General features: G+C 37.4%; 1 protein-coding gene across 4 annotated transcripts in view; it reads left to right on the plus strand.

Moving 5' to 3' along the window:
• GAS2 (growth arrest specific 2) overlaps positions 1 to 14,636 on the plus strand; it is an 82,475-nt gene extending 67,839 nt beyond the window's left edge. For all 4 annotated transcript variants that reach the window (XM_051777229.1, XM_051777232.1, XM_051777231.1 and 1 more), the window contains one exon: positions 13,837 to 14,636. In XM_051777229.1, the coding sequence (XP_051633189.1) occupies positions 13,837 to 14,055 (219 nt within the window). In that variant the 3' untranslated portion in view covers positions 14,056 to 14,636. The remainder of the gene's footprint in view (positions 1 to 13,836) is intronic.
• Positions 14,637 to 16,800: the final 2,164 nt, after the last annotated feature.

Below are 16,800 nucleotides of genomic sequence, written 5' to 3' on the forward strand. Positions count from 1 at the left end.
TCTTAACTATCCTGGCCATTACTTGTTCTTTTGTCCATGTACCCTTCTTTATACACATGATATAGCCCAGGATAAGGCAGGAGTGGCATTGGTGTGGAGTGCAGAGCTCCATATTGCATGTGAGAAGTATTGAGGGTGTAGGTGCAACTCAGGAAGGGAAGGAGTTGGAGCCTGGAGTGGTGGAAAGCTAGAAACTCAGGACACAGCCTGAGTGGGAGGAGATGGGATTACAGCTCCTGCTGTACTACATCAGGAGGGGAAACAATTGGACTCCAAGCCTTGGCTCCATGGTCTAGAAATTTTTGGAAGAAAGTCAGACTGGAAGATCTGTTTCAGTATATTGGAAATTAATTTATGCCTCTGTAGATGGTGCAACTGAGGTTTTCGAGCCAATTACCCAAATTACTTTTAGGATGTGAGTTAGCAGCATGTCAGCTGCTCCCCAGGAAAGGTTCACATGCAGTCTTTCACCTTAAGGTAAAAGTTAAGCAATAGTCCCTACTGGACTGATAATAAAATTGTGCTGCATCTATTTGAGCAATATTCTGGCCTCAAAGAGCAGACAGCTAGGAGATTGGGATGAGAACAGTTCCCTCTTTTCTCCTCCTTGCTATTTTGGATTGCCATGGTGCACTTGTAAAGAGAAGGTTTGCACTTCTCTCCATGTCTGTGCTTATTCCTTTGTGCTTCCATTATTTGGCAGGTTTTAATTTTCTCTCACCTGTAATGCAGGTAGCAGACTTCCATAAAGCTTGTGGGTTGTGGAAAGTGAAGGAAAAAACCATCTTGCAGAGGAAAGATGGAGGAAAAATAGATGGATTAAATTACTGAAATATAACCCACAATAAATGTACCTCAATGTTATTTAGTAATTCCTGATGCTATTAGAAAAGATTTTTGTAAGCAATACCCTCAATGTAGCCACATTTTAATGAGTCTTTTTATAGGGAATAGTATAAAAATGTAGTTTCCTTCTAAAAGACCATGTTGTTAAATATATTTAAGGATGACTAGACAGCAGCATGTAACCTTTTGAGTTAGTCAGGATAAAGGCCTGATGAATTTATTTACATCCCTATTCTAGGATCGCTAGGCAACCAAGGACAAATGGCTTTATGTCTGGCTAGTACATTGTATTGCTTTTAAAAGCTTTTTAAAATATTAGTTCTTTGGCACAGGAATAAATTGATTTAAAGCATACTACAGCTCCTCTTAGATAATTCCTGGGGTTTAGTACATGATCGGTGTGGTCGGATGGCTGGGACACACGTCTCGCTTCAGTTAGACTCCATCATTGCAATGCATCCTGATGGCAGAGTTATTTTGTGTTTGTTTCTTTATTTTTATATATTTATTTCTTTTAATAAGCTGCAGTCACACAGAGGTAGGGGCTAGTGCCCATTGAAATTGTGCACTGTAGGTTCTGCCTCTTCAGACACCTCAATACTTATGAGCACAGACCAATTTCATCTGCAGGCATTCAGTGAGGAGTTATGATAGTGCTCTTAATTTCAACCATAGCTACCCTCTCACTGGTTTATCTCAGTTATTGGGAACTGTGCCTTTTATTGTTGATGTTTTATCTACATATATTCACAGTTCCTCCCTTTGAATAGCCAGCAAGCCCGTACACAGAAGAAATGGAAAAAAATAAGTCTTGTTATGCCCAGCCTAGAGACTTGAAGTATAAAATTACAATATATTTACTTGCTGAAGGACATGCAAAACATATGTCTGGGAGCTTGCAATTAAACCTACATCTCTCTCATAAATCTGAGGAAGTGAAATGGTATTATAGTCATTGCATATTATTTTCTCCTATGGCTTGGATCAGGCACCTCAGCACTCACCAGTCCTGAACGTAATGCCATGAAGAGGTAAAAAGTCTGAGTAATAAAGACATTATTGAACTTTTCATCAGAAAAAAATGTAGGCAGTTTCTGCACCTGAAAGTGTAAAGACCATTCTGAAAATGTCCAGAAAAATGCAAATCTTTCTGGTGTTCTTTTGTTGGGGCCCTCACTGCAATCTTTCTCCAGTCTATAAAACACCTCAGACTTATTGATTTTCCTTTTGCTTACTTGCTAGTGCCAAACCAAATGAGCCAGCTGCTAATCCTGAATTAGTTCATAGAAGGCAGAAAACTATCGAAAGTCAAGGTGCTGGTTCTGCTGATCAGTGCAGAAGGCCTCTACAGTCTCAAATATTTTTTAGTTCTTCTCAAAGATAAATCTGCAAACATAAAACACATGGCATTCAGTTCCTTGTTCAGGTGTCTGGAGACTTTCAGTTTTTATTATTTTTTTCTTTGCACAACAGAGTGCAGTTCTTTTTGAGATCTTCACTTGTCCAGAGCATACTTTTTTATTTCCTTTTTCTCATGCCTTTAATTGATTGTGGTGTTTGTCTGCCTCCTTGTGATTTTATTTATAACTGCAACCCTGCTATGTTTGATGGGTTTGGTTTAGTGGGTGTTTTTCTGGTGGTGGTTTGTTGGTTGGTTTGGTTTGGGGTTTTTTTGTTTGTTTGTTCTGGTTTGTTTGTTTTTTTTTTTTATAGGCTGTGCTAAGCAAATGAATTGAATTGTGACAACTCTAGGCATGCTTTATTTTGTTTGTTTGTTTTGGCCTCAGCACATTAAACTGAAATGCTAACAGTCAACTTGAGGATGTTACCATACCTACCTCAACTGAAATTAATTTTGGATGCTGGGTAAATCAGAATACCTTAAGCATAATTTTAAAACTTCTGGGTCGTGATTTTTACCACTAAGAGAGATGTCAGCATTTTTATTTCAATAGGGGGCAAAAGATGGTGATTTGGGGAAAATGGCCCACAGTGACAAATATTAGAAAGATCACAACTGCAGGGAGGTTATTGCTGGGTATTGCATTGGTATCCCTGAGGAGGGGGATGCACAGTAAAGGAAAAAATTAAGCATTTTAACTCCAGCTGCTGCCTTAATCTTGCACACACTTGAAAGTAGCTGTTTGAAGCAATTTGGAAGGTTAAAAGAAAAATAATCCAGGCAGAGTTAGGGAAACACAGAGGTTGCTGCAGGACGTGATAAGTGAAATCAATCTCTGCTGGACTTAAAACATCACTTACCACGTGCACATCCTGCCAGAGGCAGAGCAAGAAGGATTCTATAGATGAAGATGTGGAGGGTTTTATTTGGTTGCTGGAGATATCTTCTTTTCTTTGGCTGTTTTGGGGCTGTTACTCGGGAAATTAGGAGAGAGAGAACGAGTCTTGAGAAAATAGCTAGAAAACAGATGGTACTTTAGGGTTCATAAGAACATTTTCATGTACTTCTGCAGTGCCATAACACGAGTGTGTTCACATGCAACCCACGCACATTTGCATGGTGAAAGCCCAGATTCTCTGAATTCAGTGGCAAAATCTAAGTGAATAATCATCCTGTGCACAAATGCACTCTGTAAGTGACTTAACAGCCTTGAAGAAATGTAAGTTTGGAGAATCTTGATTCTCTGGGCAAAATTAATTCCTTTTGTACTTAGAGAGGTTTCTGTTTTAAATTTGTGCACAGTTTATAAATAGAACTCCTATTTCTTATTATATTCTGCCCCTCTAACTTATTCTCTAACACACTTAACTTTAGGAACTGAGAGAGAATTGCCTCTTTATCTGCCATTTTTTTTTTTTTAAGAGAAAATTTTCAGGGCTCCAAATGCTAATAGATTAACTATTATAATTAAGGAAATGATTTTTTAAGTTTTTTTTATTGAAAGGTAAGAGCCTTTTTTGTCTTTTTAAGCAATCACTCATCAATTTATTTAGCAGCCTCATGCTTATGTTTTTGAATCTTTTTTTCTGAAGGACAGCCTTCCCCTACCCCCTCTCATTCGACTTTGGTACATCTGGTTTTCCATATCTCCATCCAGAGACAGCATTTGCCAGTTTATACTTTCACTTACCCTCTGTCTGGTTTCTCTTCATGTATTTAATCTGTTTGCCACACCATCTCTTCTGCTGAGTGCTGCACGAAATACTTCTTATGAGTCAGTGCTGCAGCTTGAAGCAACTATTCTGAATAGTTGATATTGAATTTCTGTTCAATATCACACATTTCAGCTGATAGGGACTGGATCTTCCTTGTGGTTGACCCAGACATATGTGTCTGGAGGGGAAGCTACAAGAAAGTGTCACCGTTATTGCCCTCAGAGTCACCAGGCTATCACCCAAAGTGCTCAGGAACACAGTCCCTTTACCTACAAATACCATTCTGAATGTGAATCCCATATTTAATTATTTTTTCCTTGACATTATTCCTCTTTGTCCAAGACATAAAAGCCTTCACTTGTCAGAAATTTAGTTGTACTTAATGAACAGGAAATGTGTTTACTTCAGTCTGCATCTGTGTTGTTTCTCACACACGAAGTTCTCGCCTACACAGGATGCTTTTTTCAAACAGTAACCAAGGTTCCAGTGTTAATCAAGCACCAAACATGTACTATTCCCAAATGCTATAAAATTGTGTCAGACAGAAACTTAAATGTAAGGTTTGAGGGAAAATTTGATCGAGAACGAGCGTCCTAAATGTCCAGATTCTCATGTGATTTTTTTTTTATCAGTACACATCCAAATGTGTACCTTGATTTCAATTAGTCAGGCAGCAATATTTGGAATATTTCCTTCTGTTTTCATGTTGTAGCAGACCTATTGAAATAATTAGTTTCATTAAGTGCAATATTTGTGCTATAGTCAAATATACCTTATTTTGACCTTTCCCAATGCCTCCCTTTGTAGAAATGTTTTATGCAATTTTTCCTTAACTCCAGAGGTCATTAGGCCAATTCCTGGCTGTTTCTGGGATACAAAGAGTGGCTGAGCTCCTGTGCATCAGTAGTTTATGTGATTATACCAAGCATATTCACTTCATCTCTTGCCATGCACAAACAGACAGAGGATGTTGCATTTTTGCAATGTGAAAGGGGAAAATTTCCCCTTTCCTCACTTATCTCTTTTTCAGAAGGTGAGATGTTATTTCATGGCCTCTGAGTATCTTTAATGGTAGAATGACTGCAGAAATGCTCCCCCTCAAGCTGAGTTTTCTACCCTGATCAACTGATTGTTCTTCAGTGTCTCTGGCTTAATGAGATCTTTCCATTCACTTCACTGTGCCAGTGGATCATTCTTTGTTCCTATCCCATTCCTACAAGATTCTCAGTTTCCCCAACACTGCATTTTGTGTGTGTCTTTGTGCATATCTCAGGTCCTGATGTCAGGTATAATGTGCAGTTTTCTCTATCATTGCTCCATCATTTCAGTCTCTACCATCTCTTCTGCAGAATGTGTGTCAGCTAAAAACCATCGCTGTGCTAGACCCCATCATTTATGGGACAGTGTTGTCAGTCCCACTTTCTGGTTTGTCCTTTGAGTCTTTAAGTTGTCTTTCAATATTTTCAGTAATGACTGTGAGTTGCCCAGAGATTTCCCTCCCTGTCCTTCATTATTCCGTGCCTTGCATCACTTTAGGGTGTCAGTGTGCTGCTTGATTCTTGCTTCCTCTCAGATGCCTGCAGAAAACAAACTTCCTTTCCCCTGCCTCTCAGGCACTGCTGTCTCTCACATTCCAGTGGGTGTTTCTGGGTCACCTGCTTGTTATCATCTCATTTCCACATCCTATTTTCTGCTTTCCCATTCTGTCACCACCCTGCTGTTGCTGCACTTCTCCTAATCCACAACTGCTGATCTTCTATCAACCCCTGTGTGTTGTTAGATTGGATTTACAGGAGTGCTGCTTTCAGCAATTGCTGTTGCCCCTTTTGGGAGGCTGTGTGCTGTCCTAGGGGGACCTTCTGCTGTTACATCAAATGGGAGGATCTTCTGGTGGGAGAAAACCACTGTAAACATGCTGTTTGCCTGCTCTCTGCTGTGAGGGGAGGGTCATGGTCCTAGTTATTCCCCTTGGATCGGATAAGCCATCTAACATCCTATTCATTCTTAGGCACCCTGTGTCTTCATGATAAAATATATGTTTCCTGCCTTCTTTCTGACCTCTATAAACCAGGATGCAGCTAAGAAACCATCTCAGCTTCTCCATATCTGTACCTCCACGGAGGGAAAGCTCTAGGAACAATTTGTAAACTTTTCCCCCTTGGTGTTCGGTTTCTAACCTGATTACATGCTAGTTTGCTGAGCTGTGAGTAAATCTATGTCCATTTTTGTTTTCATTTCGTATTGCTTTGATGCTTGGGGAAGATTTGCCATAAGAGAGGAGCAGGATTTAGCTCTATGCAAGGGTGAAAGGCAGAGGGTTGAGATACTTGTGAGCACTGTCCCCAGATTTCTAAAGGGTTATACCAGTCCCACTTGCCTTCCTGATAGGGGGAATTTACAATTATGTATGACTTATATGTCACTTAAGCAGCATTACAGCATTTTAACATAATGTGGATCATACCACCAAGGTATGTTAATATATGAAGTCTTTATTTTTGAGCTACAGCAGTCTGATTTCAGTGGAATCACTAGACACTTATTTTTTGTGCTTGTCTGTCTTCAGCACACATGTTTTCTGTTCCCAGTTGCATTACCAGCCCTGGGCTGGAAATGTAACATCTTGTAATAGTGTTTCATAAGCACTGTAAAAAAAAAAAAAAAAAAAGAAAGATTTTTGACTGATAAGGTAGTTTAACAACTTGGGTAAGTATTGGAAAAATAAATTGAAAAGTTGTGAGGTGGAAATCTCAAATGAGGTCCAAAGATCCCCTAGCAGGAACTTGCTAATGGAATATAGAAGGTTTGAAAAGAAACTGAGTCCCCAAGAGACAAAAGGCGTTCTCATTTCAAGTCAGCTTTACTTACCCTCTCTTTGCTTGGGTTTTTCACAGAAAGGAATGTTTTTGAGAATGGACACTAATGTCAGTTTAGAAACAGGAGAAATCAACGTGCAAGCAAAATGACCAATCAATTAATGAGGGTGAGTTGGGTGGAAGCAATTCATTTAATATTCTAAATGAAAGAGAGCTCTCTGCTGTGTGATTTTCTGAAGGAAAGCAGCTGACACTGTAATGCATCTTTTCATAGAAGTAGCTGTGAGATGAAAAGGGGACTGAGAGGGCTGCTTTGGTAGGAGTGGATTTAATTAACAAAGGACACAGTGGATAGGGTTTTAAAGCCCTTATCCTAGGGGCTTTAAAAAAAAAAAAAAGAAAAAAACCCACTTATTTTAGCAGAAGGGTCTGGTTCAGATTTCAGAAAACATAACCCAAAATACATTTTGAAGAATTGGACTTCTTACTGACTTCAGCATCAGTCACTTCCTGAAAATGTTGTGTAACTGGTCTCATTTGGTGCTGTTACAGTTCATTATGTTGCCTCTGAGACCTTTGGGTGCATATGTTAGTTAATCTGCTAGGAGACCAGAACTTAACTTATTTAGCTCAGGTGGATCATTTTAATATCAATTTTGAAGCTTGCAAGCTTATGCTGCAAGTGTTATTAGTGGTTTTGTGACAAAGTGATACTGCTTCATGTTCCAAACACCTAACCCTTCACCAGCCAGTTTGCAAAACCCACCAAGAAATGATGTTTCAGGTCGGATTTGAATAAGCAAAGTACAAGTAAGAAAATCTCCATACATCATCTGCCCAAGTTCTGTGCCAGGTTTTAAATTTATTGATTTCCAGTTTAATCCTTTTTTAAAAAATAAATATTCCCTTAATTGGAGAGGAGCATTGATCTCATTGATGTTAAACTTTTTTTCTTATTGGAACTAAACTAGTTTTGGCTTTTTTTTTTTTCAATGGCAGATAGAAACACATACAAAGTCCTGCTGATTTTGGAGAAGGAGTAGGAGACAAAAGTGTGTCTGTTATTGACACACCTCCAGAGAAAAGTACATCTTTACTTTATTTTTACATTTCCATTGCTACTTTATTTCAAAATGTATCACTAGGTTTAAGTGTGACACAATAGGTAGTATCTATTTCATTTAATGCTATACTACAATATTACACTATAATAACAAGTTATAGTGCCTAATATTATATTTTATAATGATACTGTAAGCTGCTATCACTATACAAATCCTGAAGAATTTCTACATCATTTTTGAGACTCAACTATGGAACAGGAAAGTGACAAAAGTCTGGGTAGGAAAGAAAATTTAAATAAAACACAATTATAATTAAAGATTTCTTTCATAGGATAGTGATTGTTAAAAGTATCTTTTGTCCACTAAACCTGACAAGTCTCTTGTTAAGTCTTAATTTATTCAAAGATAGGTGGTTTGGTTTTTTTTGAAGAGTAAGTCTTCTTTGAAGGAACAACAGTACCTGTGATAGATGATATGTTTGTTTAAAGCTGTCACTATATATAATATACTGCACCTCTGCCATTCCTTCTTTTATGTTTTGTACTGTAATTATAATGACAGGTTTTGCCTAGGAGAAACCCTCACTTACTTTAAACTTCAAAAGAGATAAGGTTAAGCTTAAAACCACTGTCTTTACTGGGGCTGACCTCCCAAATATAAGTCCTGTCTGCAGAGAGATATCTGTAGTCCTCTTTGATGGATTTTGTTTGCAGAGTGAAGTGACAGCCAAATTCTAAAAATGAGAAAAGTGGATAATTACACCTGCCATTTTCTGTTTCATACTTTTAATATTTAAATAGCCTTTTGGGTATTTACACGTGCAAATGATTATTTAGATGCCTTGTGTATTTGCATACAGGAAGTCTGCTTGTTTATTTTCCACCATTATAATTATAGATATAATTATAAATAGATAGATAGATAGATAAAAATATGTATAAAATCAGGAATGCTTACCTTCAGCTTGTTTTGGGAAGATAGACTTGAACCAATGAAGCTTATAGATAATTTATAAAGTATCATTCCATCCCACTCTTTTTTATGCAACACATTGTAAGAGATTGTTTCAAGAAATTAAGTGGATGCCTGTTAATGTGTTTGATACAGCCCACGATATAACATTAAAATAAAATTCTTTATAATTCAGAATGTTCATTCTAAAACTAGACTCTAGCACAGCTAGAAATATTGTGACAATGCTCTTGACATCTTATTTTCAGGCTTTTTCCAGCTAAGTGAGATTCATTTAGTGTGATTTACTACATGTAATTCCTGAAAATGAGAGGGAGATGTTAATCCAGTGAGCTGTCTGTTTTCCATGTCATTAGCACGGTGTCTGCAGAGAGGGGAAGTGCAGGCTCCTTTATTGTGGTTATAGAATGGCAACACAGAAACTCAGAGGTGGTCCGTAAACAAATCCATATGTAATGGCTGAAGTGATAGAACTTGACTCATTTGGTACTTTTAAAACCAGTAGACAAAATCCAAAACAGTTTTGTATAATCTTATATCAAGAGGGGGGGCTTAGGCAAGATGTGACTTAATGAGGGATGACAAGGAAGAATGAGGAGTGTGTTTTTCCTGGTTTTCAGGTGGGGAAAAACTTATTTTCACTTATTTACCTCTAGGATAATTTAGTTTGGAAGGTACTAATATATTGCTCTCTGCCAAAATACACATTAATAGACTGTAAGTAGATGACTTCAGTGTGGATGAATAATTAATACTGGAATTGGCTTACATAATTTCACTTTTTCAGATTTGCAGAGGTCAGGTTTAATTTGAATCCCTGAGATGTGCACTTAGGCACATAAGTGAGCTCTTAAAAGTCAAAAATAAGCCTTTTGTTTTTTATTACACTAAAACCTTTCTCTAAGAAGACAACACACACACATTCAAAGAAGGAAGAATGTAAGCCAAGAAAAAGCATAGTTCCTTGTGTCCATAAGTGTGAGTCCTACATATGAAACAGCAGCAGTGCCCTTTTTAAAGTGTATGCTACAATGGCTGTAAACTTTTTAAAATTGGGCTATATCTAAATCCAACCTGACAGATGATTAAATCTGATCATACTGCAGGATTTTGCTATGAATTCTAGGATGAATTCTAGAAATGAAGTCGCTAATAAGCTGTTTTTAATGTCTGTAATTGTGGCTTGCAAGCAAATAATCAGAAGACTATTACACATTCAGTTGTTTTCAGGTCACTGAATTCTCAGGGAAGTAGAAAAACTTAATGTAGACTTTACATTCTGTCAGTCCCTAACACAGCCACAGGCTGCAAGTCCTCTCCTAACATCAGTTCTTCATTTCACAAGTAGGAAGAGAAAACCTACAGTGTCTTGTATGGAAGAGATGTTTCATGAGTATGTCCACATGAGCTGAGCCCCGTGGAATAAATTGTCATTATTTGACAATAAAATATTCTAAATACAGGCCCAGAGACTCGCTGGGGCAGGCTGGCAGCCCAGATCTGGGTCCCATTCCTGGTCTGAGGTTTGTATCCTGCTCTCACTTTTTTTGTTGTTGTTTTTTGGGTTTTTTTTACTAAGAACTGTTCATGAATAATACTGAGTGTACCGTGTGTGTGTGACAGCACACAGCTATACCTACTGATGATAATGAGTCTAAGTGGCTTATATTCAGTAAAATTCAATGTATTCAGTTCTCTTTCCCAATTAATGTTTCACTTATGGAGCGTGAAATTTGTTTTTCACGGCCAAGGGTGTGAATCCCTACATTATTTTGCCAAACACTTTTGGATTTTCTAGTCAATATTCTCTCAGTATGTAGCCTACACTGTTTCTGAAGTTGGCCTAAAGTCACACCAACTATCTACATTTGCTTTAGGTTGCTGCATTTGGTTTCCAGAGCTCAGCCCAAGTTCCTTTCGAGTCGGTAGGATTTTTGTGTTGGCTTTTGCAGTACTTGGATCATATCCATAGTGTCTAATTCCTCCTCTTGCTTCTCCTCCCCTCCTGAAATACCCTGTAAGAAAGTTATAATCTGAAAAATAACAGTATTGGGCCAGATTGTCAGTTCCTGAAAAACAGAATAGATTTTTTTTTTTTTTCAAGTCAGTAAAACTCTGCTCATTTAGATGAGCTTAATATCTTTACATACAGCCTAATGTCACTTCAATAAGCCATCAAACCCTCTAAACTTATTTATGTGACAATCATAACCAGTCAGACTATATTTTACTTTGTCCTATATTTTACAAAGTCCTATGCAGTGACATCTTAGTGTCACCTGACTTTTATCAACTATTTTCCTTGTTATCTCTGGATACAGCCCTGATGCCCACCAAAACAATCTGTCTCCCTCTGTGATGCTGTTACCTGCTCATCTGTTTTCTCATATGTTTGCTTCACCATAGATTCAACTTAAAGACAGATTCTACAGAGAAGAGCTTCAGACACAACTGAAATAGTGAGATTTATGGCAATCATAAGCATATGTTGGATTTTATTTTTAGAAAGGATTTTCTTAGTTTCAGTTGGCTGGAGAATGGTGGGGAAATGCATGTATGTCATGAATGTATTTACATTGATACTGACTGATAAAAGCTATTATTGCAGAATCCAACTTCTTATTTCTCAGAGATCTCATGCAATTGAATGGGTGAATTGGGTGGATCATAAAATCTCAGAAATTTCATCTTCAGCTGAAGTGTGTTGGGGAGGAAACTGCTTTTCCAGTTAGAAAGTAGAGCAAGTTATTTTATTTTTTTTTTCTTGGTAAGAAATCCTTTATACTTCTGTGAACCTGGAGCAATTATGAAGCTAGCAGAATTATTTTGGATTCATGCTGATGTTACTAACATCAAAATGTGACCATAGGAGTAAAATGGTGCATTTGTGGCACAGCACAGCATGAACAGTTGCTATATTTAGGATGTAGGAAAACCCAGTCGGCAGAAAGCAAGTACTGAATGAATTCTACAATAGTATAATAATACAAAGGAGAAGGAACAAAGAGGGGAAAGATAAAAGATGCATGTTTGACTTGAGCATCAGGAAATGGCATAGTTTGTCAGCACAATAGTCCCTAAGGGAAACTGGACCAAATATACTTTTTGCTAAGTTTCCATCTTAATCAAAAGTCCAGGTAATAGCTGCCCTTGGAAGGTGAACCCCCCTGTGACAATATGTGGAAGCTGAAATGCAGGTACATTCAACTCCTCCCCACAGCATCACCCCATATCGTAGTGCACAGGTTGGACTTAAATTGTTTTAATGTGCAAAGTTTTTGGGGACAGTTCTCAAATGGGGTTTTTTTCAGGCATTCAAAGAGAAGAGAGTTGCTAAATAAAATTCTGCAAACTATTTTCTCAGAGCTCTGTCACCATTTGAACTGCAGTTTTCAAACTGGACGTAAAAACCATCTGCTTCTTTCATGATCTGTTGTGCAGGCTAAAGGCACGATTCAAATCTCATACCCTTGGTCAGGGTTCAAAACAAAGTCCTGAAACTAGAATACAGAGCTTGAGAGGAAAAGGTGTGATGGGCAAAGATGTGAGTGTGATTCTGCTTTCACACCAGTGTAAGTCTGGAGTAAAATCTCACCTGTGTAGAGCTGTTGTAAAGGCTGATGCTCTCACAACACCAAGCAGCAGCAGAGACTCAGTAGCTGGCAGTTATTAACTCACCTAAGAGTGCTTGAGCATCTCCTTGGGAGGGACCAGAAGTAACTTTATTTTCCAGTATCCATAAAACTGAATCGACTTCCCACGGCGGTTTCAGGTAAAAACCAAAATGCAGAAGGGAGAATTTCCTTGCATATAAATGCTTTTAAGTTAAAACTGTCAAATGAGATTTCATCTGCAGCTGCTTATTCAAATGAAGAGTTCCATTCCTTATAAACTTAACCTGATTTTCAAACTCTACTGTACAGCTAGCCATGCTTTCTTCATTCTAGGTGAATTGGTCTCCTTATGTCACAGAAATCAAAGAACATATTTTTAGGTTGAGGTCCAGTTTGTTGGTTGGAGTTTCTTTCAAGAATGAAATTTTTGCCTTTTATTATGTGTGATTTTGTTTAATTGAGGATGTTTCTTGTTTTGTTGTCTATGCTGTGTGTACTAATCTGAATTGTCCTGTGTTACAAAAGGTTTATGTGCCACGTAAGTCTCAACTGCAAATCCTGGCAGACCTCGGGGGCGTTTTGGGGCATGTTAGAAGACATCACCATATAGACATCACCGTAAATCCAAAATCAAACACCCAGGCTAGGTTAAACATCTTCTAGAATGCCTTTTACAGGACCAATTTTTAACTTCTGGTGCTAGGGCTAAATGTTTAGCATTTCATGAAATGTCCCAATCAAAGGATTTTTCAGTGTGGGATTTAGGATGTGGCTTCTATAGAATGTGCTGCTTTATGACGCCTCACTGCTATTTATTTGACTGTTTTACATTATTAGAATGTATTGTCAGCAAGACTAAATTGTTAAAAGTATTGGTACTTCATTTGATTAAACTTTTTTTCGTATTTTTAGAGATAGAGGAGGTTGTTTTGGTTGCTTTCCCCTCACTACTCCTTTAGATAGATCCTTATCCTATAAAGAAAAGCCAGTTTCAAGACATATAAAATGGTGTCTTTACTAACATATTTTCAAAAAAATTAATCTGAAAATATTCATGTTGCCTGACATATTTCCACATGAAGAACAGGATCACTCCATGCTACAGGACTAGAAAAAACACGTAGCATTCATTTACATAAAACATGAAAATCTTTAGTTTAAAATACCGGCTCATTTTCTTACTTTTTTTTTTTTTTTAATTGACTTTTAGAATGCAAATAAAAACCACTACTGTTTCTTTTCCTTTTCCTTTTATTGCAAAGCAGACTACTAACATATGTTCTTGACTTTCATTTAAAGCAAGCACAGCAGAAAAAAAAAACCAAAAACGTGATTTCTCGCTGAACGGTTGCCTCTCAAGAGTTGTTTGTTTTGTTTTTTTTGTTTTTCCTGCCTACGTAATTTCAGATGCTGCACAACAAGCACGTGATGGTTCGTGTTGGAGGAGGCTGGGAGACTTTTGCAGGGTACTTACTGAAGCACGACCCGTGCCGAATGCTGCAGATCTCCCGAGTGGACGGCAAAACTTCTCCCATCCAGAGCAAGTCTCCGACCCTCAGGGACATGAATCCAGACAACTACCTGGTTGTTTCTGCCCATTACAAAACCAAGAAGGAGATTAAGTGAAATGAGCTTCTCATGTGTGAGTGGAACTCCATGTACGTAGGTCCAAATTATTTTCTCAAGTGTAGCGAATTTAGTTTATGCTTTTAAAAGGACTTGGGGAAATTTCAGACTGGAAATGGCAACCCATTTTGAAGATCTTTTGAACTGTAGAACTATTTATTTCTAGTACTGTATCTTTTATAGCAAATTACCCTTGATAGGCTAATTACTACAATCAGATAATAAATAGACATATATTTTTAGCCTAATTATTACTCTTTAATACGTGAATGTATACTTAGAGCTACATAAAGGAGTGGATCCTGTTAATGGAAGAAAATACACAATACACTTGTATGAAAATCTTATTACTTTGAATCCTTGACTGTTAGGCTAGTTGAAAAATATATATGCAGGTGGAAAATGGATATTTGTGGAAATTATTTGGTAATGCCTCTTGAAATGAAATAAAAAGTGACTATTTTTATGGTTTGCAACCTTTTCTTAATCAGTAGAATATAACGGCTTATTGCATGCCAAACGACTTCCCAAAGCCATTACTTTAAAAAAAAAAAAGAACAAAAAAGCCCAAGAAACCCCACCCCCCACCACCTTTTTACTCTTTAAAGCTGAAGAGGATGCTGTGTTAGAACTGTGGGTAGGTCCTTCCTGTCCCTCCAGAGCCACAGAACACTGCACTGTTCTTGGACATGAGCTTTTCCCTCCCCTTCTTTTTAATTTTGTCGGTCATGCCAAATGTGAAATATTCCTCAGTAGAGTGATTCACATTCTCATAAATCATTCACACACCTCTAAAGGCATATGTGGGCTTAGTTCATTATTTTGGCTACTTTTCTATGTTTATATTTGGTAATTTATGTGCCTTTTAATGTCCTAGAAAAATAATTTTGTAGGATTATTTCACTGACTGTATAAATTTACAAATGAAATAAATTTTTTTAAAATACTCATACATTTTGAAAGTCTTATTTATTTGTAATCTGTCATCCTCCCTTTGCTTCCTACTGACCAGATGCTTACAATATACAATACTGCTTGCTGCCCTAATAATGAGCTACACAAAGAAAGGGGCAAGCAGATAGCACAGAAATACCTAAATTTTATTGAAAATTAATTTTCCTTTGCAGGGAAACAAAACATTCAAAACTATATATTTTATTAGTACTGATTGGTGTTTTTCTCTATTTTCTGATGTTTAATTTTAAAACGTGTCTTATGATCTGCTCCTGTGGTCTTTAAAATTAACAGCAGAATGTCTGCAGGCTAGAATCAAGACTATCTTTCATGTTCCATGCCTTATTAAAATCAGCATGTTGTATCTCACTCCTGTGGAACAGGCACAGTTCACCATCTAGAAATATCTGCTAAATACAAACAGTTCACAACTGCTTGGTGCAGCAGGACATAATTCCAAACAGGTTTTCAGAAAGAAAAGACACAGCCTTTTATTCTTATTTTGAGACGCTTTCTAGGAAGATTAAACATATATCCAAGCAGTAAATCCTTTGAAAAGCCCATAGGAAGGCCCAGTTGTCACTGCCCTTATGGCAGCAGAACACAGACCACAAGCAACATCACTTTTTTTATAAAAAGCTGTGCAGCTGAAAAATGTCAGGATCTTAATATAAGCATTGAGAGATCTGTTTTCAAATGAACAGAGGGGGGGGAAAAAATCACTCCTGAAAGTGTGAGACGTTTATTTTGAAATAATTAGTTGGATTTCACAGAATCGTAGAATTGTTAAGGTTTGAAAAGACCTCCAGGATCATCAAGTCTAACCTTTATTTCCATCATCCAAGACTAAGTTTGCATTGCTGTTATGTTGGGGTTTTTTAAATATTTGAAGGGGTTTACACATTAATAAATCAAGAGCAGATAATTATAAGAAAAGTATTCCTAGTTTTATCCAAACCAAGATTTTAAACTAAACATGAACTGCTTTGCATGCTTGGACTGTAGCTATCAAAATAGTCTTTTTTGATTCAGGGTACTCAAAAATCTTTTTTTAAAAAAATCATCTCATTAAAACAAGTCCTGGTTTAAAACTTCAACTTTGCCAGTTCCAGAATGGAAATTTATATGGATCTATAAAGGATTTAAGTACTGCCACTACCACCTAATCTGTGTAAAAAAGTTAGGACTTACTGCATTTGACTGCATTGGTGTGGGTGTGGATAACAGAGGAGGAAATTAAAGCAGGAGCATCCATAAAGCAAACAAAATTTAAAAAATGCAGTAAGCTGGTTAGCACTGGAAGAAGGGGTTGGAGTTAAGGCCTCTTCTCAAAGGCCTTGTAGACCAAATCTCATGGGAGCTCCAGCTGGCTGTGAATAAACTGTGCTAAACCTCGAGACAGATAAATTATGGGAGATTACTTGTGAAAAACATTATTATTGTATAATGTCAAATATGCCTCACCATGCTGGAAGGCATTCAGAATTAGTCTGGAAATGTAACTGTAACATCTGTTATTGCTTGTTTTAGGAAGTAGCTTCTGTCACCTTGCTGTTCATGTATTACCTGGAGGTTTTCTTCCAAGTAGGATTATTTACATCACTGATTGAGGATAGTTTTTTTTCATACCTGTATTATAGTAATAATTGCTTGTTCCTTTGCATTACCACCTTTTTTTCTAACAGCAATTTAAAGAAGATATGTAAAATCCGTGGTAGCTAGCTCAAGGGCTGCTGGTGGAGCTGAGAGAAATGAAGAGGCAGAATGTGTGTGGGAAGGTACAGCAAGCTC

This window comes from Manacus candei, unplaced genomic scaffold (assembly GCF_025592945.1).
Source record: "Manacus candei isolate 608988 ecotype Guabito, Panama unplaced genomic scaffold, ASM2559294v1 h1tg000009l, whole genome shotgun sequence".
NCBI lineage: Eukaryota > Metazoa > Chordata > Aves > Passeriformes > Pipridae > Manacus > Manacus candei.